At 42.7% G+C, this 25,279-nt stretch overlaps 1 protein-coding gene across 6 annotated transcripts in view; it reads left to right on the top strand.

Moving 5' to 3' along the window:
- The window catches only part of LOC147026534 (patatin-like phospholipase domain-containing protein 7), a 243,036-nt gene that overhangs the window by 180,642 nt on the left and 37,115 nt on the right, over positions 1-25,279 (top strand). For 2 of the 6 annotated variants that reach the window (XM_085882009.1, XM_085882010.1), the window contains exons 28-36: positions 3,989-4,145; positions 10,807-10,923; positions 12,450-12,519; positions 15,638-15,754; positions 15,951-16,067; positions 21,888-22,036; positions 23,216-23,368; positions 23,643-23,759; positions 25,115-25,202. In XM_085882009.1, coding sequence (XP_085738135.1) covers positions 3,989-4,145; positions 10,807-10,923; positions 12,450-12,519; positions 15,638-15,754; positions 15,951-16,067; positions 21,888-22,036; positions 23,216-23,368; positions 23,643-23,759; positions 25,115-25,202 — 1,085 coding nt within the window. Of the gene's footprint in view, positions 1-3,988; positions 4,146-10,806; positions 10,924-12,449; positions 12,520-15,637; positions 15,755-15,950; positions 16,068-21,887; positions 22,037-23,215; positions 23,369-23,622; positions 23,760-25,114; positions 25,203-25,279 lie in introns of all 6 variants that reach the window. The other 4 variants (XR_015058386.1, XM_085882011.1, XM_085882012.1 and 1 more) reach the window with 4 other exon arrangements.

Here is a 25,279-nt window from a genome sequence, read left to right as displayed (position 1 = left end):
CTTGTCTGCACGCTCGGATTAACTGTAGTAGGCACTCGACTTGATGCACATAATTCATGACGAATTTACCAACTTCTCCATCATTTGATGTTGTCATCTTCTCGTCGATAGTCTCAGTGTAGCTTGCACATATGTTGTCAAAGACTGTGTTGCTTTCTTTCGACTGTGCAGAACTTCTCGGAGCTGTTGGCACTGTTCTGCAATGACTGAGGTGTCATCAGCATCAAGCTGCTCGTACTTCATGACGTAGCATGCCAAGGCATTTACTGTGTGGTGCTCGATACCCCGCGTGAATGCTTTCCCACCATAGATGTGACGCAGTGTTGTTGGAGAATAGATGCCCTTTTCGATGGCGACCGTGTCAAGACCGCTGCCTTCGATGTATGCAGGGCTGCAAAACATATGTGGAGCTCCCCTGCACGTAGAGCCCAATTGGTGTTCCCCTCTGATTTTTGGATCTTCACTGCTCTCTCATAGAGATCAAGGTCTAGAGTGATAACAGTTTTTCTGTCAGGACCCATCACAACAGCAGATATATTCTGTCAGTGAAAGGACGGTATATAGTGTCGCATAATCCGTTGGAGCCTGTCGAAAGAGTGGTGCAACAGCTTCACTGTGTGTCTTTGTTGACTTGCAATCTTTGAGTTGCAGAAGCAAGGATTTTGTTGCAGACCAAGTAGGCATGAGAGACTGCCGAGGTGGATGTTTGTTCAGTCTACTGGTCGGCCGAGATGCTTGTTGGTGGTCACTCGTCGCTGGCATTGTTGTGTCCTCATTGGTGTCTTCTTCCACAACCGGATCAAGGTCTTCTGTCAAAGTACCTCCTGCTGTGTGGTCGTCAAAGCTTGCGTTGGCGTTGATGGTGACATCTTCACTGTTACATTGGACATTGTTGTTGCCTCGATGCCAAGAAAGCATCCAAGAGCGGTCCATTGTGGCGTATCTCTTCAGAAGTCCAGAGTTCACGTTGACCTTGTAGGTATCAAACTTGGTAGCTTTGGGGATGATCCGTGGGTCTTCAAGGTACACTACATCCTGCCTTACTGGTGTTACTTTGTCTGGTATTATGAGTGGCTGGCTCACCACTTCACCTTCATCTGTGTCTTCTTGATTCATGACGACCACTGTTCTGTGCAATGTATTCTGTCCATCGCACGTGTCTTCCAGGAAGTCGATGTTGTCTATGGCAAAGAAGACGGATTTGCCCTTCTTGACAAATGTCGGTATGCAATAGCCACCAGTGGATTTCATTCTCTCGACCACTCCACACTCAACTCTTCTCGATGTTGAGGACACTGCTGTAGCTGGTTCCAATATGTAGGTCTGACAGGAAGTTGACAAGCTGTTTGCTGCATACTTTGTTGTGTACAGAGAGTGCCAAGCCAATGTTCAGCGGTGTCTCTGTGTGTGACACAAATCCAACATCTGACTTTGGCTTATGGCGAACTTGCTTGACGCTCTTTACATTTTGCACAAGTACTTGTGATACAATGCTAACGGTGTTCTTTATGGCTCCATCCCGCTTACCAGAAACAGAGTGTGCATTTGTGCCAAAGAGTAGCTGCTTCGGAAAGAAAGCTACCATTGGTGGATTTTCAAACGACATGTTACCAGTGAAGTGCCACTTATCTTTGCAATTCAACAACTCATCATGAAGCAACTTAGTAACTCTAACAATGTCGCTAAGTGTATCCCCCAAATCTTGGGGCACTACTTTACCAACAGCAACTGAAAGGGTTTTACTATTGATGATATGCTCACTTTCATTGAGTCGATGGGGCCTGACAAATTCAGCAGTACTGATATTTTCTATTATCAAACTTTTTCGGTGGTGTTTGAAGTCGGAGCTATCCACACTAACACCATGTTCAGTCAAAGTTGACAGATACTCATAATTAACATCATTCATACTTAGAACAGCACCAGACGAGAGCGAACATTTGACTGCATTTACAATTTCAATGTCACACATATGCTTGGTGATATTATCATCGATCCCAGTGCACTCAAATGTGAAAGAATAGCATTGGCGTTCAACATTTCGTAAGCAATCTCCGTGATACCACATTTCATTTGCAGTGGCATCACCAACTTCAAGCAACAGTGACAGGTTTGCTCGGACTTTGTCATCACGTGTCTTCGTTTTTATATCCAGAAAGGGGGTCCCCATCGTATCTGTCAGGACAAGATGCAACTCTCCATCTGTCGGATTATCACAGAGAAACGCACAGGACTTGGTCTTTGGCTCCATTGGGCGACACCTGCGAACACGTCTGACAGAATCCTCATCATGTGCCAAGGATGGACGTCCGAGTTTAGCTGGTCGCATTTGTGATTCACTAGATGTTTCACAAAATCTCTTTTCGGCTCTCTCCAGCATACCTTTGTGCACTACGAGTTTGTAACGTTCTTTGTGGTAATGGATGTTTTCCATATCGGATGCAGACAACTTTGACAGATTTTCAGCCAGAGGTGCATACTGCGTTTCTCCATACTGTGCTCGCTTCTCGGCAAAGTTCTTTATGTTACCAATAGAATCTGATGTAACGTTCTGTACAAAGGTGTAGCCCTTCCACTTGCCTTTATCGCAAATGATGCAGGTGAGTGAGTTCATTGTCACGTCCGTTATAGTTGAATATCAACAGGCCTTGCTTCGAAACGGGTGAACTTCTTCATTTAGTGCATATCTGGAAATACATAAACATCAATAATTATTTCAGATATCAACTAAATATTTGGTACATAAATGAATGATGATATGAGGAAGACACCTGATTTTTTTTCATAATTTTCCTATTAATATTTTAAGAGATAAAAATAGTTATATCAATATTCGCGCTTTCATTTCGGGCGATAAACTGCGAAATGACGGTACCCCCGTTTAAGCCCCCACAAAAACCCAAATTCCCAAAAGTAAAATTGCCACCCAAGTTTTTCTGTCGAATAAGATCCTATAGATGCCATTTAAACAATAAAATCGCTTTTGGCACGCAATTCAGGGACACGGTGAACCTGACTATCTTGATGAAACTTAGTATGTGGGTTGATGTCGATGAGTGTTCCACAACGATATAACTTTTGTCCGGGTTCAAGGTCAGGGTCAAGGTCACGAGGTCACGTAAGTTATAAAAATCGCCATTTTCAAAACCTATCTAGTCTGCCATTCTCCAAGATATTCGGCAACTGTTTATTGATTATGATAGTAAATAATATTATCTTGTATCTAACCGGACAGATTTTTGAATTTCCTTCCCGTTTGATCGTCACGTGATCTGGAAGATGGCCAAAAATGCCGATGCGATTCGCAAAGAAGGAAGGAAGGAGAAATGAAATATAAATATAAAACAGATTTTTAGCCTTTTATATTTATACATTTTCCGCCGAAGGTGCAAAAGTTTCAAAACCCGAAATGTAAACGTCGGCATTTATTTTCAAAATAGAATTTCGTGCGCGCGCGCCAAAATGCCGAGTCATCTTCAACCAAGCTGTGCAGTTCGAGCTGCGCAGTAGTCTTCGGTCATAACTGAACATTGAGAACTTGTGGTATTATAGAGATGACCGTCACTCCCACACGGGGATAATTTTTGAAATGACGTTCATGACCTCATTTCAAAAGGGTCGCATTGGGTTGTGATTTTTTTTTGACTTATTCTATGGCTCGTAGTGGAGCGCTGACGTGTGCGCGCACGCGCGCACGCACACTCACACACACACACACACACACACACACACACACACACACACACACACACACACACACACACACACACACACACACACACACACACACACACACACACACACACACACACACATTCTGGAAAATCTGTTGCTGCCCCCCTAAAAATATTGGCTCATACGCCCATGTTTGTAATGGCCATGTCATTATGGTCCATGGCAGTGTTATATGCATTCTGTCGAGAATTATGTGTGTGATGTGCAAATTGTTCAATCATCACACTTTTCCAAAATCACCGTTTCCATGCAGGGGCTGTGCCCAGCTTGGGGTGCTTCAAGCAGTGACAGAAGCTGGTATCCCCATTGATATGGTGGGTGGGACATCTATCGGCGCTTTCATGGGGGCATTGTATGCTGAAGAACGTGATGTGAGCCGCATGCGGACCCGTGCTCGTGGGTGGGCCATGGTAAGAGGACTCAGCACAGCAACCCATGTCAAACACTTTATCACCCAGTGATTACTCATCGACATCGTTTCGCTTTTATTCTGTGACTTTTAAACACAAATATGCTCGAACATGACCCAACCTAAAACTGGTTTTCTTTGTACTACATGTGGCAGAATATGCTTTTACAGAATTTGACTATTCTCCCATGTGAAGGCCCATTACCGAAGATAGGTTTGTCGATATTACCTTGCGTTATTGCTGAACTCTCATCTGTCATGATTTTATGGGAGACGCGATCATTGTCATCATCATGCCACACGTGCAGCCAAACATGCTCCAATTCGCAACACTTTCAGAAAAACATGCTCTCACTGACCACACGTATGGACAAGTGCTGAACAAATGCTGAACAAATGACAAATACCTTTTCTTATGTTTTTGCATTTACAAGACCGGCGATTAAAAAGGAATCGCGTCTTTAAAAGAACGACAACCGAGCCGAATGTTCCAAGCAGGCAAAAAAACCCCACCTCGAGGAACGACAACGAGTAAACCACATCCCTGGGGTGTATGATGGATGGGCGTGACCTCAGAAGGTTCGGGGGAGAGGAGAGGTGTGTGAGGTCCACGATTGCAGGCAAAAGAATCTAGCTCGCTGGCTTTCCCTCAACATGGTGAAGAAGGATGCACGATTCTCGTGTTGGTACTGAGGCGAATTTGTTCGTGCGCTGGAGCAAAACGAAACCATTGACTGTTCGGTTGAGTCGTGAAGCGTGTACGTTTCTGAGGAGGGAAGAAGAGCGTGCATCATGGCCTTATCACGGGGCCTCAGACATCGTCTCGCCATATGCTCGAGGAGGAAGGTGGGCGATTGTGATGAACAGACCTGGTGCAAGAGAGGAACGGTCGGCATATTCGCTCATGAAAATAAGCTGCACGGTTGTTTCTGAGCCCTGGCGTTGAATACCGCCACGCAGTACATCTGTGTGTACTGTGAAATTTTCCGGGTGCGATTTCCCGTGCAGGATGACGCAATTCAATCGTCAAGTTCTAAAGGAACATCTCCAGACGAAGCTAAGTGCCAGAATATAGGAGGGATTTTTCTTTTGCTTTATCTTTCCCCTTCTCCGTTTTTGTAACTGTGTGTTGAGGTGCCTCCACTTTAGGCTGTAAATTATCTCATGTTCCATTACCTCATGCTTTGATTTATTCTTATTATGAATACTTGATTTATGTCCATTTAAACTCCTGTTTATTAAGATTGCTTGTGTCTGTCTATTCGTTGTGAGTTCAAGTATAAACTCTTGTCCGCCATCCTGGTGAGCGCCTCTGGTGCACGCCCTTGCTGGCGTCCCATACCGCGCGCACTATAATCGCCAAGGATCACGTGTTCGCCTCCTTGGGAGAAATGTTCAGCCAGCCATCCAGGTCGTTTTTTTAACCGGCGTGGACACGACAATATAATTATTAAAAAAACAATTGATTTGAAGGAAGTGAAATGTTCACCTTTGCAACATTATGCAGTGGGATTGTTCATGTGCTCAATCCATGTCTGCGTCCATGTCTGTGTTAGCTTGTGTGATGCAGATGTACAGGAACAGAGAGCATGTGTTTTTATTTTTACACTATGTTTAGGAGTCATCTATATTTACATATCCAGGGAAGGAGGGATGTGGAGGGGGATTGGTGGGTGTTGTCCAACATTTAGCTTTTTGTATGATGCTATACATAATATACCGCATATTTTTTTTGGTGTACAACTTGATACTTTTCCACCGGAGTTCCAGGCCTCAGCTTGTACTCGGAATTGACTTATCTGTGATTTAAGATATTTGCATCAATGGTTTAAGACATTGAATTGCATAAATGAATAAAACACTACACACAAATGTCATAACGCACAAACGTCAAAAAGTGCGACTTTAAGCAGATGAGATATTCCCATGGGATAATGTTATTATGTTATAATGGGGGGATACATTCCCAGGGCATTTTCAGTGACCCTAACATAACTTTAACCTCACTTAACTACACATTAGTGATGAATATTAAACCATTTAACACATATCAAACACACAAATCGACAGTCAAATGAAGAGTTACAGGGGTACTCACCAAAATAGCTTGTTGGGACAGGAGAGGTGTGGGGGTGGGGGTTACAGGGAGGGAGAGGCAGGCCTTTGTGTCTTGGATGGACTGCTCAAATATTTTTTTGACTGTGAAGGCAAAGGGAAAATAAACCTGCAGCGATACGGCGCTGCCCTCACCTTGATCAGGCTTTCGGGTGAATCATACAGCAAATCTGGAATCGAGGAATCTCTGATGGAACAATCTAATGGCCTCACAGCAATTCCACAGCGGAGAAGCCATTACCAAGGTGCACTCGGTCAGGTCAGGTCAGGTCAGGTGTGGGAGCATGCACCAGAGCAGCACGTCGCTGCGTCCACTTTCCGCCGGTACTCCAGGGGCCTCCGTCTGGCCATCCCCAAGGCAGATGACTGGCCCATCCCCATCTCCTTGAGATGCTGATCAATCTGCTGCAACCGTGAGGAATGTGGTCGACTCATTGCCCTCCTCCACTCACGAAGCTCCCTCGCTGAGAGAATCTGGTGAGCAGGATCAGCGTCAGGAAAACTAGCCACATGTCCATACAGCCGCAGCTGACACTCACAGACTATGCAGGTAACAAATCTTATTTGAGTCTCTCTCAGCAACCGCTCGTTGGACACAAAGTCTGACCTGTGATAGCCAAGGATTCCCCGAAGAGTCCCGGTACCAAAGGAATTAAGTCTCTGTCCCAGATCCTTGATCAGAGTCCAAGTCTCACATCCATAGAGCAAGACTGGAAGCACCAAGGACCTGAAGACTCGGACTTTCATCCTCCCCCAAAGGTACCGGCAGCGCCACACCCCATGATCCAGTGAATCCATGACTCCCCAGGCCCGACCCAGACGTCTGTTGACCTCTGGCTCACAGCCAGCAGAGACATGAATATTACTGCCAAGGTAAGCGAATCTCTCCGAGACCTCAACATCCTCACCACAAACAGGTACAGACAGGATTGCAGGATCCAAGATGTCATTGAAAGACTGGATCTTAGTTTTGACCCAGAAAACCCATAATGCCAGCGGCTCCGACTCCTCATTCAGCACCTCGAGGGCCCCCAAAAGGATATCTAGGCTCTAGATATCCTTCTGGAGTCTCCTAGATTCTTGAGTCTCCGCAATGATGACTGCATCATCTGTGAAATCAAGGTCAGAGATCTTGACATTCCCAATCGATGCACCGCAGCTTGATCTCTCTGACATCCTCCCCAGAATTCAGTCCATACAAGTGCTGAAAAATGTGAGGGCTGGTACACATCCCTGATGAACTCCAGTAACAACAGGAAATAAGTCAGAGATGGTACCACCACATCTCACAGCACTCTCAGTACCAGATTCGAGTTCAGACATCAGATCGATCAGTTTTGGTGGCACCCCACGAAGACCAAGAATCCTCCAGAGGGCATCCAGATTCATGAATCAAACGCTTTACAGAGATCAACATAGGCTGCAAGCAGCCCCTTCCGAAACTCTCGTCTGTGTTCGGTGAGGACACGAAGAGCAAGGATACGGTCAATCGTTGACCTCTTTGGTGTAAAGCCCGACTGCTCTGGATGCTGGTGCTCAAGCAGATGGTGTCGAACCCTATCAATAATTATCCGAGCAAATACCTCACCCGGCACTGAGATCAGCATCAACTCCTCGGTAGTTGTTAGAGTCTTGGCGATCATCCTTCCCTTTCTAGAGAGGGACAACAAGTCCCCTCTTCCAATCAGTTGGGATGATGCCTGTGTTCCAGGCAGAGCACAGAACTGCATGCAGTGACGCAAGTGCAGCATTTCTACCAGCCTTGAGAAGTTCAGCATGGATGCCACAGATCCCTAGAGCTTTACCCCATTTCAACCGGTTCACTGCAGCCTGTGTTTCCACAAAGGAAGGTGGACCACAGTTGATTGGAGGGTCAGCAATAGGGATTGTAACACCCTTGACGTCAAACTTGACAGCTGGTCAATCAGCCTGGTACAACCGCTTAAAGTAACCGGCCCAGCGGGTCTTCACTTCGGACTCCTCTGTCAAGAGCCTACCACCCTCTGCTCTAACTGCAGTACACCGAGGGATGGGCTTGGAAATGTGGTCAGTACAATAAGCAAATAGGAATATTTCTACGAAGATAAATCTTGTGTTGAGAAGGAGAGTCCTTAAAATTTTTCCACGTTAATATATTGTAGTCTGTACTTAATTTTTGAGCAACGTTTTATCAGACAAGTTCGACTAAAATTGACTGTTGTCGCATAATCTCTTTACAATGTTCTTTCGGAATGATGCAAATTGGCTCGACATAAATCGGCGACTTACCTTACAGAAATCACTCTACTTGACCCCCCTCCCCCACCCCCCGAGTTCACTGCCATCTTCAATTCCGATGTAGAAGACTCGGGATTTGATGTTTTCTCAGATGTCCAGCGATTATGTGGTCTACGATTGTGAACTGTGATTACATCAAACATGTTGAGACTGCGCTTGGTGATTAAGCTCTTTGATGGATTGAAATGTACTGTTGTTATAATAAGTGTCATGTGTTTAAGTTTAAGGAGTAGTGAAATGCAACAAAATGTGGTGTGCTTTGAGCCAATGCGGATGATGATTATGTAGCTTGTTACCTCCGTCGCCGAAGGTGAAGGAAGTTATGTTTTCACTCCTTTCTGTGTCTGTCTGTTTGTTTGTTTGTCTGTTTGTTTGTGTACAGGATATCTCAAAAAGTTGTGGACAGATGCGGATGAAATTTTTTGGACAGATTCGGTGTGTGACAAGGATGAACTGATTAGATTTTGGTGAAAATCCGGATTCAGATCCGACTACTAGAATTTTACAGTGATTCTTCACCATTGAGAGAAAGTGCAAAACCGATATCTTGCACAATATCTCAAAAAGTTGTGGACGGATTCGGATGAAACTTGTAGACAGGTTGCGTGTGTGACCTCGACAAATTGATTCGATTTTGGTGAAGATCTGAATCCGAATCCGAATCCGACTACTAGAATTTTTAAGTGATTCTTCACCATTGAGAGATAGGGCTCAAAAATGATATGTAGCACGATATCTCAAAAATGTATTGGGCTCGATATGTTCTCGTGGATCAGGAATTATGGGGAGAAGGTATACGCTCGATCGAGTGCCCTTCGAGTTAACCTCCGCCATCGAAGATGGACGGAGGTTACTGTTTTCACCCCTGCCTGTTTGTTTGTTTGTTTGTGAACAGTATTACGGAAAAACTCCTGGACGGATTTCGACGAAACTTGGTGGGGGGATTAGGTTATGGTCCAAGGATCATGCCATTAGATTTTGGACTTGGTCCAAAGTCCAATATATGGCCGCTCTGGCGGCCATTTTGAAAAAATATTTGAATTTTTTTTTTGCATTTCTACATGTTTTAAGTGATTTCCAACCCCAAAGAAAAATTTGTTAGAGAAAAAAAAAACCCAGAAATTTTGCACCTTTTTTTTTCAAAAAAATTTCGATTTTTTTTTTTTTAGGCATTTCTACATGTGCGTCGATCTCGTTTCGTTTATTCAATCGTGGTTCAGTCGAGTCTGATCCGTTTTGACCTACAATGAATAGGATATCAGGTTCACTTAAGTGACCCAGCAGTATTGGCGGCGGAGGTTTTGCACTCTACCGAGTGCTCCCCCTCTAGTTTTAAATACTATAACTCTATGATGACAAACATATTGAAAAAAAATATTTACATTCCTAATTTATCCCAAAGGTCATCACACAAAGTAATTCAAATAATATGCACAAAACAGCTCATTAATATTCATGACACGAGAAGTACTATAGGCAGCGATGTATTCTGAGTGTCAGGGAGGAATTTAACACCTCTATTGTTATGATTGACAGTTTTGCTAACTACCATGGTTGATCTAACTTCTTCAAATACCTCATATCGACTTGTCTATGAATGAATGAAGGAAAGAAAATGGGGAAATTAGTCAATTCGACTTGTTCTCTGCATTGACCTGTATGCCGAAAAATGTGGTAGATGGCCCATTAAGCTTTATTCATTACCAGCAGGGGTGCTTGGTGTTGCCGGGGAAACACTGGTTCCACCCCGCTCCTTCGTCTCCCTCCTCCCATCCCTGCCCCTTCCTCATATTACCTCTGCCCCGCTTCCTCCCACCCCACCCCCTTCCTCCAGAATCCCACCCCACCTCTTCTCCTCCCTCCGGACTTCCCCCCCCAACTTCCCCTGCCTCCCCTGATTAGTGGAGGTTGGCTTTGAGGCATTCCATTTTCTGGGGATGTGGACAGTGCAAAAATGCAAGTTATCTCCACGGCTGACTCTGTCACCACCACCGGGTTGTGCTACATGATACACATTTACATAGCGAATGTTCGTCGACCTTCCCTCCTAAACCCTCGCTACTTCAGATGAAACCATGTAGCCTATGTTCACCATGAGGTCAAACTTGGTCCATGTGCCAAGTTTTGTGGCAATTGGCGTGGTAGTTTTGCCGTGTTTGGGTGTTACACACAGACAGAAAGGCACAGAAAATGACGTTTATTTATTAGATTTTCTTTAATTTGTCCTAAATTCCAAATGTTTTTGTGTGTACATTCTGAATTTCTTCCAGGAAATGAAATCTGTCTTCAAGAAAGTTCTTGACCTCACCTATCCCATAACGTCGATGATGTCAGGAGCTGCTTTCAATAAGAGCATAGAAAAGGTTTTCAAAGACAAGCAGATTGAGGTAAGATCATGATAATCATTATCAGTGTGGAGATAGAACTCTTTTATGTTCCATGTTTAAGTTCCAGAATGTATACAGGGTGTTTCAAAAAAAGTGGACTATTTGAACGTTTTATTGTAGAAAGATTTCAAAAGGTAGAAATTTCAGTGATGCATTGATGGAAAGCCATTTTCAAATCACTCGTACTGCTTGTAGTTGACGTTTTCAATATGTGCTCTTCCTCTGTTGAAGCAAGTTTTGATCCTCAATCCAAAATTCTCCGCAACTTGTCTGCAGGTGGCTGGAGTGGGAGCCCAATGTTAGTCCTCCACCTCCTGCTTCAGGACAGCCAGGATTCGAGGTTTGTTGTCGTAAACTTGACCTTTGGCAGCACCGCAAAATAAAAAAAAATCCAATGGATTGAAATCCAGGCTGCGGGGCACCCACTCATGTGCTGTGCCCAGGTTGATGACACTATTTCCAAACAGCTTGTGGAGCAAGTCAATGGTTTCACCTGTAGTGTGCGGTGGGGCACCGTCCTGCATGAACCATACAAACCTGAGTTGGTTTAGAGACAGTAGTTGAGCGAGATCAGTGTGGTATCGGCGTAAAACCTCACGGTATCACTAGCCGTTGACCGTCACCGTCTTACCATTGGCGTCGTCAAACTAATATGGTCCCAGCAGACCCCATCTGACATTCAGCGCACAGAAACGAGTTGCCTCTGGGTTTCTTGAGAGAGATCTCAGACACCTCCTTAGGAGGCTCAGCACCCCAGAAGATGTTCATTGTTGATTGCCTCATTCAAATGGAAGTGTGCTTCATCACTGAACCACAATGAGTTGATCCAATTTGGTGACCTTTCCATTCAGCGACTGAACCAATCACACATTGTTACTTGACTTGCCATGTCATTCAGAGTTAGTTTATACCTTACAGATATGATGCAGGGGTAGAGCTTGAGTTCAGAAGTGAGAATGTGCCACACAGATGAGGCTGAGATCGCCAGTTTTCGGGAATGCCGACGGTGGGATTTCCGAGGACTTTTGAGAACAGAATCTCTCACAAGATCGTTGTTCCTTGATCCTTGGTGACACCTGTTGGGCGGCCACTGTTGCCTTTGTTTTGATTTATCAGGCTTCCATGTGCTTTGAAGTTCTTCACAAACCGCTGAACGCTCCCATTGGAAGGTCCATTAACGGTGTGAACATTGTGATACTGACTATCGTCAGCGCACCTGCGTGAAGGATTTTGTCTCAAAGCACAAAGTCACGATTTTCACTTGTTGTTCCACTGTGAACACCATAGTTGATGCAGGGTCCTACTGAATACTTGTTAGAGATGGAATACCACCAGCACCTTAACCTGCAAGAGAGAAGGGTATAGCATTATGAATGACAGAATATCAGGCTGCTCAAATAGTTCACTTTTTTTGAAACGCCCTGTAAGTGTGGTTTCATGACGTATTGATGTGAATTTTAACAAATATTAACGACCAATGACTGTTTTTAAATGTGGTTTTATATGTATACTCTCTGCTTTTGCAGGATCTATGGATACCCTATTTTAATGTCACCACCGACATCACCGCCTCATGCATGCGAGTTCATACCGACGGTGAGTCGGGTGGCTGCCTTAATTGTGATGTCATTCTGTAATGGGATCGCTGCTGTGATGTCTGCCATCAGCTGGTTTCTTCTCTTGCTCTTATTCTGAGTCTTTCAGCTTTTTCCTGGCCTTGAAGCAAGCATGCTTTATTACACACATTAAAACAAAACAACAAGTTTTTGAGATTAACATAATTGAATTGATGCTTCATCTGCACAATTTATAACGTTACTGGATTTTAAACACACAGGATCAAATCTCTTTTTCTTTATCTCCACTGGGAAAAGCTTCTTTGTTTGTGATATCTTTACACTTTGCACCAGGTGATCCAAAAGAGCCCTTTATGAGGTGGTGTGTGAAAGTATCTTGTGAACGCTGTCATACTGTGTTTATGTTATTGTACCGAATGTCAGCTGTCCTTGTGACTTTTTGAATGAACAGCCGGTCCTTCTGTAGCTCAGACAAAACAGTATGGAGTGAGAATTTCAGTGATAATGGTATTGGTGTAAAACCATTGTAGTGATTTGTTTCTTCATGCGTCAATTTAATGTGTGTGTGTGTGTGTGTGTGTGTGTGTGTGTCTCTCTGCACCTCTCTCTGTCTGTTTCTGTGTATCCGTCTATGTAGGTGCATGTGCCAGTCTGTCCGATTGTAAGGGTGTCCGTACGTACGCGCGTGTAGATGTGTCTGCACCTGTCTCTGTCTGCTTGTGTGTATCCGTCGATGTATGTGGATGTGTCAGTCTGTCCGAGTGTTCACTTACCTTTCCCAAATTAGTTGCATATTACAGAAATTGATTAACAAATGCGTACAATTGCCGTTATTTATTGCATCCGATAGCGGGGGGGGGGGGGGATGGAGATTTAGGTGGTTGCTGTGAAGTGAACACAGTAATTGATAAAAGGAAAAGAATGTGAGTGTAAGGGAGTGTTAGACTATTACTTGGTGGTATGCTCACATCCTGATTCGTTTGTGGGTTTGTCAATTAATTTGAACATTCTTTTTGTTGAGCTTTATTCGTTGTATATCAGACCATGTTGACCATAACAGCATTTACTGTGCTTTTTATATTTGGTTGATGGTTGATGCCGCAATTGCCTTTTTCCATTACATCCAGGTTCGTGCCAAAACCACACTGTCTAAAGAGATTTGTGATATCAGAGCTTCTCTCGTCACAGTTCTCATGGTTTGTCTCACCTGAAGATACGAGGGACTTGTGTTAGTGAATGGTGAAAGTGCCGACCTTAATACTGCTTGACCTATAGTAGAGCATTGTGAAGTTTGAGAGGTTTAGATTCCATATTATCCAGGGGAGACATGTAATGCTAAGCTGCACAGGGTTCAAATCAAGCTGGCCAGGCCTGATGTTCGACGAGAGCTCAATTGGGTGCTAGCAACAACTCACTTATTGTGGGATTTTTTTTGTCCACCACTGAATGTGAGCAAAAAGGACATCCAGCTTCATGTCCACCTGAGGGACAGTGCACTTTGTGATGCAACACACTGCCTGTGAAGCATCAATCTCTGACAGTTGGGAATGAAACCTGGGCTTGACAGTTCAAAGCCAAATGTGCTACCTCTGTACTATCCAGTAATGCCTGCTGTTGGCTTCATAGTTAGGGTGGTGGGCTTGGGATCCTAGGATCCTGAGTTCAAATCCCCCTCGGCTGTTGAATTAATACCAGGTGGCGTTGACTCTGCCTGTCATCCTTCCGAGGTCGGCAAAATGAGTACCAGCTTGCTGGTATCCTGTGTCGGAGTGGCGACCCGTCCAGGATCTGCCCAATAGCCAAGGAGACTGCTTAGGCAGCACCAATGCTCTGCACAGAGTGTGGTCCCAAGTGATGGATCAATGTACCATCCAGTTAGATTGGGTACAGTTCAACATAACTTTTAGTGCTTGTAATTTATGACATGTTTATCTGCCTAAGCTTCTCACTATCCCCCGCCCCGTCTCCCTTCCTCTCCTGACGCCCCTCTCTCTCTCTCCATCTTGCATTGGTCTATTGCCAGTAGAAAACAGAAAAGAGAGAATTCACTAGAAATGAAATTTAACAAAAATATAATATCTGATTGTCTGCACAATGCAATTGTGTGATTTTTTTTTTTTTTCCTCCAGCTCAATGTCTCATTATCTTTCACCATGTAGCTTGTTTCTGTCCCTTCGTAATATATTTTTTATTCCTCTGTTGTTGTTTTTTCTCTTTCATCTCCAAAGCTACTTTCAGTATAATCCTGATGACCGACCATTTGCAGCCGTCATGTCATTGGCCCCAAATGTATTCGATAATGAAAAACTGAAATGCCACAATGAGGGAATTTGAGAGAGGAAAAGCATAAAAGCTAAAATGATAGAGAGGGAAATCGAGAGATACTGTAGGAGTAACAGCCTCATACATATGAATCCTTTCAGGTCCTGAATTTGCTCCACTTCTCATACATCGATAGGTGTCTGTATTTGAAAAGTTCCCCAAGCCCCACCTTGTATTCACAAGCACAAGTCTTCGATCATTAGGTCAGCCAGGCCATGAGAAACGTGATGGCGAGAAGCTCTGACGTCACAAATCTCCTCCTTGAGACAGCACAGTTCAGCATGGGCCTGGATTTGGTGTGAAACAGGCATTATAACTGCACAAGCCTATGATTTGCTTTGAGCTTTAACTGCACTGCTCAATGTTTTTCAGCTTTGAACCTTCTGAGTTTATCTTTGTGTTCATCACTTTCGTTCTTGACCTCCACTCCATTTGAATGTGTGCCAATTTTTATCCCCCTCCCCCCTTCTTCCCCTTCTGTTTAATTCCTGTCCCCTCTTCCTACTTTATCCTTTTGTTTGCATGTACTCATTGCCTGTTGTTTACTGTACATTTTAAACTATGTCTTGTATTTCCCTTTTTGTTTTTTTGAGCCCTCCCCCCCCTTTTTATTGTATTCCCACAAAATGTTTCCTCTGGTTTTGTTTCCACTCTTTCATCTTGGTTCACTTACTTTTTTTTTCTTTTTTACTGGCCTGTGTGTGGTCTTTGCATCTGCATGGTCTTCTCTGAATGGTGTACCTGCATTGCATGGACCTGGCACTTCTTCCTGCACCCTCTCCAACCTCTCTGCTATGTTTGGTAAACCTTCTAAGGCTTTGTTTGGCGTTTTGTTCGTGCCAGTTCTTCTTACGTTCCTTATCTTCCACCAATCTGTGACCCGAGGGATGGGCACTTATTAGTGGATGGCTGTTATGTCAATAATCTTCCAGGTTAGCTGGTTTTGCTTTTGTCGCTTATGTGTACACCATGCATCGTTCTTTCTCCTCTTCCTCAAATATTTACTCCCCTTTTGGTGTTGGCACGATGCACAGCAGCACCCAGGTCTGCCTTCATTATGTGGTATGACCTCGCTCGGATTACTGCTGCCCTCCGGCATAGGCAGCCCTCAAATGTGTCCCTCCCCAGGCTCATTGTGGAGGTATGCCCGTGCTAGCATGTCTCTTTCGGGATACTTGCCACCCCTCTGTGACCCCAAAGATGGCCACTTGCTTATGGATGGTGGCTATGTCAACAACCTTCCAGGTAAACAACCTTCCCCATGGAGTGGAATTGTACATTGAAACCAAAAATATCCACTAGCAAAGAGGTATGTATGAACTTTGCAGTAAAGTGAGTCGGCAGGTGTGTTAGTTGTATATGAGACATTGCCATTTGTTTTCTGAAATTCAGTACGATTTGGTAAACCTAGTTCTGATGAGTTTAACATGTGTTGGAACCTTTTTCTTGTTTTGTTTACAGGATTGAGGCTCATGTAATAAGGTGGAGCTAACAGTGGGACAAACTTCAAGGGAATGAAGACACAAGATAAGAGGAAAGGGAAGCGGGGAGGAAATACTGAAACTAGCAAGTAAGGTTAATGGGTCAAGTTGAGAAGGACAATTGATGGCAGTGCACGGCTTGCTTGAAGCCCTGAAGGGAAGAATGAGACAGAACGGCTCTTGGAAGGTGGTTTCATCGACTACAGAAGCGAGGAATGGAGTTGAGGTGTTCAGTCAGCCTACATTATGGAAGTTTAACCTGGAGCGCGTTCCTGGAAGAACGCATGCATCCTGGAGTAGATAGGGAGGGTCAGAGGACTGACAGAACATAAGTAATTATCGGCGAAGAAGAGGTTAAAAAAAAACAAAACAGATCACCGACCTGCTTGCGATTTGAGAGCAACATACCCTGTGCTTCAGCCACATCATGGGAAATTCCAATAATTTTGAGAGCTTTAGCTTACACTGAATCCAGGAAAGACAGTATTATACTGGGGCACCAACCCATAGCGAAGAGCAGTACTTCAATGAGATACAGACAAATGCCTGTTAGGCTGTGAGTAACTGATTTTCCAAACAGAGACTTGGATCAACACAGGATTGCTTTGGAAGCAAGAGTCTGTGGCTGGTGTTGGAAGCAAGCTTTACTATGTGGTTGTTCCAAGAGAGGTCATAGCTCATGGCAATGGCTCGAAGTTCAAAAGCCTGAATCTCTTCCAGTAGCTAACCAGGGAAATAGACAGGTGGCTTAGTTTGACAGTCCTTTCAGAGTGACAGGGTGACACTGAGATTTGCCAGGATTGAAGGACATGTTGTTGTTGTTTTTAATCAGACCAGCATCTAATCAATTCCAGATCAACAGAAAATGATGTTCAATAATTGGGGTTTTTTTTTTGGTTTTTCTTAAACATAGAAATGGACACCTATCATTCAGGTAGTGACAAGCACAAATAATTTGGGTAAAGGGAGATTAGAAATTATAAACCACAAACTATAACCTCATTTAAACCATGGTGAACTAGAAGGGTACTTATAAAGAGTGCATACCTCCTCCACGCAATGCCTAATCCAAAAGAACATATCAGGCCCAATACATTTTTGAGATATCATGCTATATATTGTTTTGGGCCCTATCCCTCAATTGTGAAGAACCACTTAAAAATGATCGGATCCAGATTCGAATGTTCACCAAAGTCTAATCAATTTGTCCTTGTCATACACCCAACTGGCCCACCAAATTGCATCTGAATCTGTCTACAGCTTTTTGAGATACCCTGCACACAAACAGCACACAAACAAGAAAAAGACGTCATGCAGAGCACGATACTTGCAAAATCCACCCCCTCTCCAAAGGTTGCCATGGATACATAAAATTGTCCATTTCATTAAGATTAAAATTGACAATCTTAATCAAAGCTCAGGTCAATTGGATGAAAATTGGTTATTTTTCAGATTTAAATTTATGTTTTCAGAAGTTTGACCTTGAGTTGATCTTTGACATTTTGGCCTCAAATATAGTTGGTTTCCAAATTCAGTGATGGACTCTGCAATTGCTGCTTACTGTAACTCTCTGGTTAATCAGCTGAAAATTGATGATTTTTCAGAGGAAATTTGATGATTTTAGCAGTTTGACCTTGAGTTGACCTTTGACCTTTTGATTTCAAAATGAGTTGGTTTCCCAATTCAGTAATGTACGATGAAATTGCTGTTTAATTTTCAAGTCAATCGGATGAAAAATGACGATTTTAGAAATTTGACCTCAAGATGACCTTTGACCTCAATCGATAGGCTTCTCAGTTGAGCCCACCTCTACAACTTAGTAAAGTTTCATGACGATTGGTTTAGAATTGTGACCTGAAGGTGATAAACAGACAAACAGACAGACAGAGAGAATAACAAAATCGACTGACCAATATACTTGAAAAATCTTCAATTCTCTAAGTAACAAAGACAACGAAACAAACAAATGAAGTGACAGTGGTGAAAACATAACCTCCTTCCACCTTTGGTAGTGGAGGTAATAATCTAAAGCGTTTTTAACTGTTTGAGTTTGAGAACAATTTTGTGATTGAGATGTGTATTATGCATGCAAAGAAAGCAGAAAAGATGTGCATGGGCATGGAAAATGAGGAGATAGCCACATGTACTTTAAAGAACTATGGGGACAATCAAGATTCCATAGACACTTCGATTTTGAGGGGTAGTCACGGAGGGAGTTGAAAGATGCCAATAATTAGCTTTGTCTTATGTCGCTGGAGCCTGTTTGGCACCGACGTTTAAAAATTTTAAAGATATTATGAAACCAGCATACGTGTGATTGATGGGTGATTATTATGAAACCCCCCACCCCCACTCTTGCAGTGACACACACACACACACACACACACTCACACTCACACTCACACTCACACTCACACACACACACACACACACACACACACACACACACACACACACACACACACACACACACACACACACACACACACACACACACACTATTCCATCCAGTTTTTAATTGAAGGACGTTTTTATTTTAATTTTTTTATTTTTAACCCAGGCCCAATTTGTTGAGTTGATGGAAAAGATTAATCGGAATGTGTTCCAGCTGAAAAGCTAAGCAAGTGGAGGTGTCAGACATTGTCACAAGCACTGGGTATGTCTATCATTTACAAACAGAAGGCCCTGCCATTGGGTTCCACACTCTTGGATATTGAAATGTTTGGGACATGTCTGTACAAACTATTCAGTGAAGTGTATTCCTTTTGTGAGTAAAAATGGAATTGAGCAACAATCCACATTGAAGGGCACTTGGTAAAGCTCAGGTCTTTCATTAGAAGCGTGTGTTCACAGTGATCCATATTGACATGGGGTTTCCAGTAAGAACAAGAGGACTCTCACCTTTATCCATGAACTCTGCCTTTTGGATTTGCTAAATTCAAGAACTTGTAATAGAACTTGGAATGCCCACTCTCTTCTTTTATGACAATGCTTCACATCATGCAAATCACATCATTGTTGATCAGAATGAGAGGATTTGAGTCCATATTGGTTTTTCCTTCAATTATCTTCTTCAGTGCATTTGAATATATTGGAAAAGGATAAATTGGAAAAAAAAAGATGACTTCCTGTGTAATGACTGCATCTAACAAGGAATCATCCATCTTTTAGCTGAAAGAGATGCCGATGTAGAAATTTAGGCAGCAGTAGCCTTGTCTCAGACCCGCACAACTACAGTTATTGGCGAAGACACTGATCTGCTGATTCTGCTCCTGTATCAGGCTAACCAAATCAAGTTTTGGATAGACGAAGACATGGTCGATTACTGAACGGGTCACCCCGTCATTGCTGTACAAGGTATACTGGTGGATGACCTTCCGATTCAAAAAGTGCACATCTGGCGAGGAGATGAGTGCCGTCATCATTTGCTGAATGGTAGCATACTGGACCGATGATTATTATCCTCACCAGAGGAGAGGGTATTGCATTTGGATCCGTTTGTCTGTTTGTCTACTCACAACATGAGTGTTTTTCTCTTTAACCACTTGTCGGATTGAGGCAAAATTTTCACCATAGGAGCGACTACTCATGTAAAATGTTGTAATGATAATTATGACGTAATAGGTTCACATGGTGAGCCATGTTTGAAAAACGGAAAAATTTGGACCTCTGTATCTCTGAAACTGCAGCACGAAAAATATTGAAACTTTGCACGTGGTAAGTACTCATGAGGAATAAGTGAAGTGTGACCTTTTTTAAATGATGTCATAGGTGCCTTCGTTATGGTCATAATTCCATATGTAGAACTTTTGACACTTTCCATAATTGCATAATTATTACATAACATTATTATTGCATAACATAATTGCAAATACAGATGTAGATCCGATCAGTGTGAATTTTTGAGCGTCATCTCGGGATAAATTGGTCCACAGAAGATATATTGATGACATCATCGGTCACGTGATTCGGCAGCCATATTGTTTAAAAAAGTAAAAAAAAAAAAAACCTTAGAAAATATTTTCTGAAATGGGTGAACAGATCGAGGCGAAACTTCACATGTTTGACCGCCTATCCATGAGGATCAAAATGTTCATTCATATGATGTCATAGGTCACATGGTTTGGCCGCCATATTTGATTTACCCTAAAACTTATTAAAAAAATTTTCTAGAATGGCTGGACAGATTGAGGGGAAACTTCACACTAATCTTCCCCAATGCTTGTGGATACCAGGGTATTCATGAATAATTGATGTCACATGGTCTTGCAGCCATATTGGATTGAGCGAAAATCTTTAAAAAAAGAAAAAATTCTGTTGAACCGCTTCACATTTATGATCTAGTCAGGATGGGAAGTATATGGTTTAAATTTCAACCTGGTCGGATGCATGGTCTGGGAGCCGGAATTATTATAAGTTTTTTTTAAAAAAAATCGGAGTTCTATTTATTTATTTATTTTTTGAATAAGGCTCACTTGGCTGTGCCTGGATGGGTTTGAGGGTAGAGGAGTAGCAGCTGAAACCCAAATCCTATCCAGCTTTCTCCTGATGATTCCTTCTTTGCTTTTTTTTTATTCGGGTTCCTTATGATGACTCTGATGCAGAACTGTACCTATTTGGTCTTCCATTTGATTTGAATTGAATTTATTTTGATCCCATTCTGCATTCAATTGAGTAATAATCAATGTCATGGGTCAGGGTCAAGTGTCCGATCAAAGCGGCACATCTTCCTACCCGGTCATCACTGCCAGCTGTTATGAAGTAGTAGTTCCAGTTGTGTATTATTAATTACGTAACACACCAGTACATAAATGCCACACAAATGCACTTCACAAAACTACACAAACACCACACAAAACAAGTCCTGGCAAGAGTCTGCAATCTCTGATTGCTCTTTTTCTTGTTCTCCTTGTGACACGATCTGATTCAGTCATTGCATTGAAATCTCGAAGCACCACAACCAGATCGTGACAGCTAGTCTCTGGGCTAGCTCAGAGGATAACATCTCATAAAAAGGGTACTTGCTGACGTTGTCGTCTGCCTTAGTCAGGGCAAAACAGACAAAAATTGTCATATTTCCATGATGATGTCGAAGTTGAGCAGTAAATAAGCGGGGCGATGAGGGGTTCCGCCTCGTAAGGGCCTGCCTTCTCGTCCAGTCCATGGCAAGGGCCACTCAATCTCAATGGATAATATCCAGCTCTGCCAGACCAAATATAATAGTCGTTCTCTCTCAATGTATTGTCCGAATCAGGTAGGCGTGTCTCCTGATTATTCCATTTGGAGTTTTAAGGCGATAAATGGTGTTATGTGAGATTGCATCACTTGGCTCTCTCATACTCGTATGAAGTACTCCAATCATTGTGAATGTTTATTTTTTTGTAATTGTAACGTACAAAATGTGTGTTCAGTGGCATTCAAGATTTGTTAAGAATCATATGATACAAGTGTTGCAAAACCTATTTTTCAGTAAATTACATTCTGTTTGCATGGTATCGATAATTTCGTTACATTTTGAAAAGTTGCATTTTGTAACCTATTGTACGTTGAGTATTTGAATGTCTATGACCCCCACTTTCCCCAGCGGATGTGGCCCAGTCCAGAGGGGCAAAGGCTGTGATTGCTATAGATGTTGGAAGCCGGGATGACACAGACCTCACCAACTATGGCGACTCGTTATCTGGATGGTGGCTTCTGTGGAAACGGCTCAACCCTTTGGCTGAGAAAGTCAAGGTTTGGAGGGTGCACTGGTTCCATGGATGATTTTGTTTTCGGAAATATTGAGGCTCACGGAAGAGTAAGGTCATAGAGGGATCTGACGGTCTGTATTTGGTTCACAGGGTTAATTTCCTTCACCTGAGTTCCATTGCATCATAACCATTTAATCAATGCTAATGGGAACCTCAGCTGTTGTGCACACATGAATAGAGTAATAAAGAACTCAAAGAATGAATGAAGAGGCATGTGCAGCATTGTTAGATGTTCTTTCCCAATTTAGATAGAACAATTTATATGCAAGTGTCTCTGGTTTGAAAAGTCTAAAATTGATACATGAGTACAGTGCAAAAGTATTTGATCTTGGAGGAGCGAAATCAGGGCAGCAGAATCACAGACTGACAGAGGATAAAAGGGGAACATGGAGGATCAAAGCGGTACATGTAGTTGTGAAAAGGAAAGGGTGAGGTGGTGGAGTCAACAACAGCTGAAGAAGGCAGCGTTGGGGTGGGAGACAGCATTAGTGATGATGGGTAGGACTCTTGAACAAGTCTCAGGAGGTGCACAAGACAATTGATACTGGTATATGTTATATTGACAAATTGATATGCTACCTGCTGCTTATTTGGCACTTGATATCCAGACTTCCAGTTTACCTCCAATCCTTTGTCCCCCTCCCCCCTTTCTCTATTATTACTACTCTCTCCAGTGATTGAAGGGTGTCATGTTTGAAAATCTGTCTCCTTTGGGATGAATGCATAACGTTGCTGTTTGTTTCTAAAGGCAGTGATGCCCACATCCACCCAGTCAAATTGTCCAAATAAATATGAATCTTGTAATGTTGCATTTCTTCCCTCCCCCACCCTCCATAATCCCCACCCTCAATAAACCCCACCCCACAAGACCACCAGCCTCCTGGTTATTCTCCTCTGACCATGATGATGTTGAATGTTTCAAATTATTTTCTGTGTTATTCAATGGAATATTTTTGCCCTTGGAAAATATTTGAGGTGTCATGGTTTGTCATGTGGAGGTAACACATCAAGTCATGCTCATCCATTATGGGGTCATTTTTTGAAATGGATACCTTATTTTTTCGAGGTTCTGTAAATGTGAAGTTTTAATCGAGAAAAAAAAATATCTACTTTGCTCCTGTTTGTTGTTTGTTTCGGTTTATGGATAATTTGTCTCTCACAGGTGCCGAACATGACGGAAATCCAGTCTCGACTGGCGTATGTTTGCTGTGTACGGCAATTGGAGACTGTCAAGGCCAGCGATTACTGTGAATACATCCGGCCACCCATCGACCGTTACAATACGTTAGACTTTGCAAAGTTTGACGAGATATTTGTGAGTGCTCACAGATGCCCACTCGTGTTCAGTATTTTTTTTTTATCAAATCTTTTGGTAGCTGTGGGTACTTCTCATTTGCTTGAAGAATAGCTGATGGTTACATAGAAGTGGGTAGCTGAAGAGACTCTTCAAACCAGCTTGAACTTTTCTGTAATGAACGATAATGTACAGAGGCTTTTGCTCTGCTATTAATTAGTTTGTTTATGCTCTTAAAGTATTTGATCTTGTTGCCAACAAACTTGTGTAAGCAGGTTTGGTGTTTCTGTGACAGGAGGTGGGCTTAGAACATGCAAGGACGGTGTTTGAGGGCTGGCTGCGAGGGGGCGTGCTGGATGCAATGCTCAGGGATAGTGAGAAACAGGATCTCTGGGAAAGCAAGAAGCATGACGTATGACCTTCGAGATTTATAACAACAAAACCCACCAACACTGCATGATTTATTTATTTATTTATTTATTCATTCATTTGCAGCCTGTGGCTGCTTGGCTGGATCATTTTCTGGGGGCACAGCTGTGCTGCTGATGCAATGCCCTCCTGTTAACAACACGTTGGTACTTATTTCGCCAATGGTGGGCTGAGTCAGCCCGCCTGTTGTTAATTCAACTGATTGAACGGAGGCTTGAACTCAAGACCCTAAGATCGTTAGCTAACCACCCTAACCATTAAGCCAACACCAGGCTTACTGCATAGTTAATTGCTTTACTTGCATGTTTTATAGTTTGTTTCATAATAACAGCTAAGTACCCATTCTTAATTCCCTCAGAATTATGGAGGGGTTAATCCCCTCCCCCCCCTCCCCGAATGCGGACGCGTTGATTTCCCCCCAAATGCAGATGGGTTCCCCTAAAATTACACGGTATAATTCCCCCATAATTACCAATTTTAGTATGACTTTTAATACCCCCTCCAACTGGGAGGGGTGCTGAGCCTTACATATTGACATCGAGAGAATTGGGGTGCTCTCCCCATGCTGAACCCTCGTGACTATGAATATTTTTTTCCATCTAAAACATCCCCTTGCACATCCTGAGTACAACCAACAATTTTAAACTCATTCTGTTCAGAGGTCAGAAGTGCATACAATTCAAACACAAACAGACTTCTCAAATTATAGCATGACCAGCTGCTTATGGTAAATTATAGCATGACCATGACCACCCTGCAGGTGGCTGAAGAATGTGAATTTGAAGTGATGTTCAACTTCTTTGCTGAAAACAAAGATTTTATTGTATGTCGGTGATAAAATATTTTCAATCACATTCTACTATGTACTTGAGACATACTCAAGTTGTAGTACATACTTGATAGACATACTTTCCTCTTGCTGAGTAGCAGGGCAGAGTTTGTATCAAGCAAGCAAACTCGGTTTTATTTCCATAGATTAATAAAAATAAATAAAACTGTACAACTAGATAACATGACAGTTGGTCTTGTGATTTTTACACAACTAACCACATGCAATAAAAAAAAACTTGTTTGTAATTCGTTTTTTTTTCCTTGGTGTGTTGCTCCATTGTAGTGGCCCAAACAATTTATTTGATCAATTACCCATCCCTTGCCTTTATACGCCAAGTTTATACTTCTTGATTGGGTAAAATGTGCAACAAACTTCCCCTTGCTCAGCGGGTACTTGATGTCATGATGTCATCATCAAAGCTGAAGTAACATTATGTTCATGTTTAATGCTTCAACCCTGAAGATAGCTCCATTAGTAATTCATTCTGTCTCTTGATCTTATCACAGGTTTGTACCTGCCCTAATGCTTCATTTACTGACCTTGCGGAGATTGTATCCAGAATTGAACCAGCCAAGAGTCTGCCGCATGTGGATGGTATATTTGTTTTACTGTTTTACTTTTCATGATTGAGACTGATGTTCTTTATTGTTTGTTCATGAGGTATGATAAGA

This window comes from Eptatretus burgeri, chromosome 5, assembly GCF_056783735.1.
Source record: "Eptatretus burgeri isolate ZD-2024b chromosome 5, Ebu_testis_v1, whole genome shotgun sequence".
NCBI classification, from domain to species: domain Eukaryota; kingdom Metazoa; phylum Chordata; class Myxini; order Myxiniformes; family Myxinidae; genus Eptatretus; species Eptatretus burgeri.
Note: the sequence above shows the minus strand (reverse complement) of the source record. Positions and strands in the feature narration are given on the sequence as shown.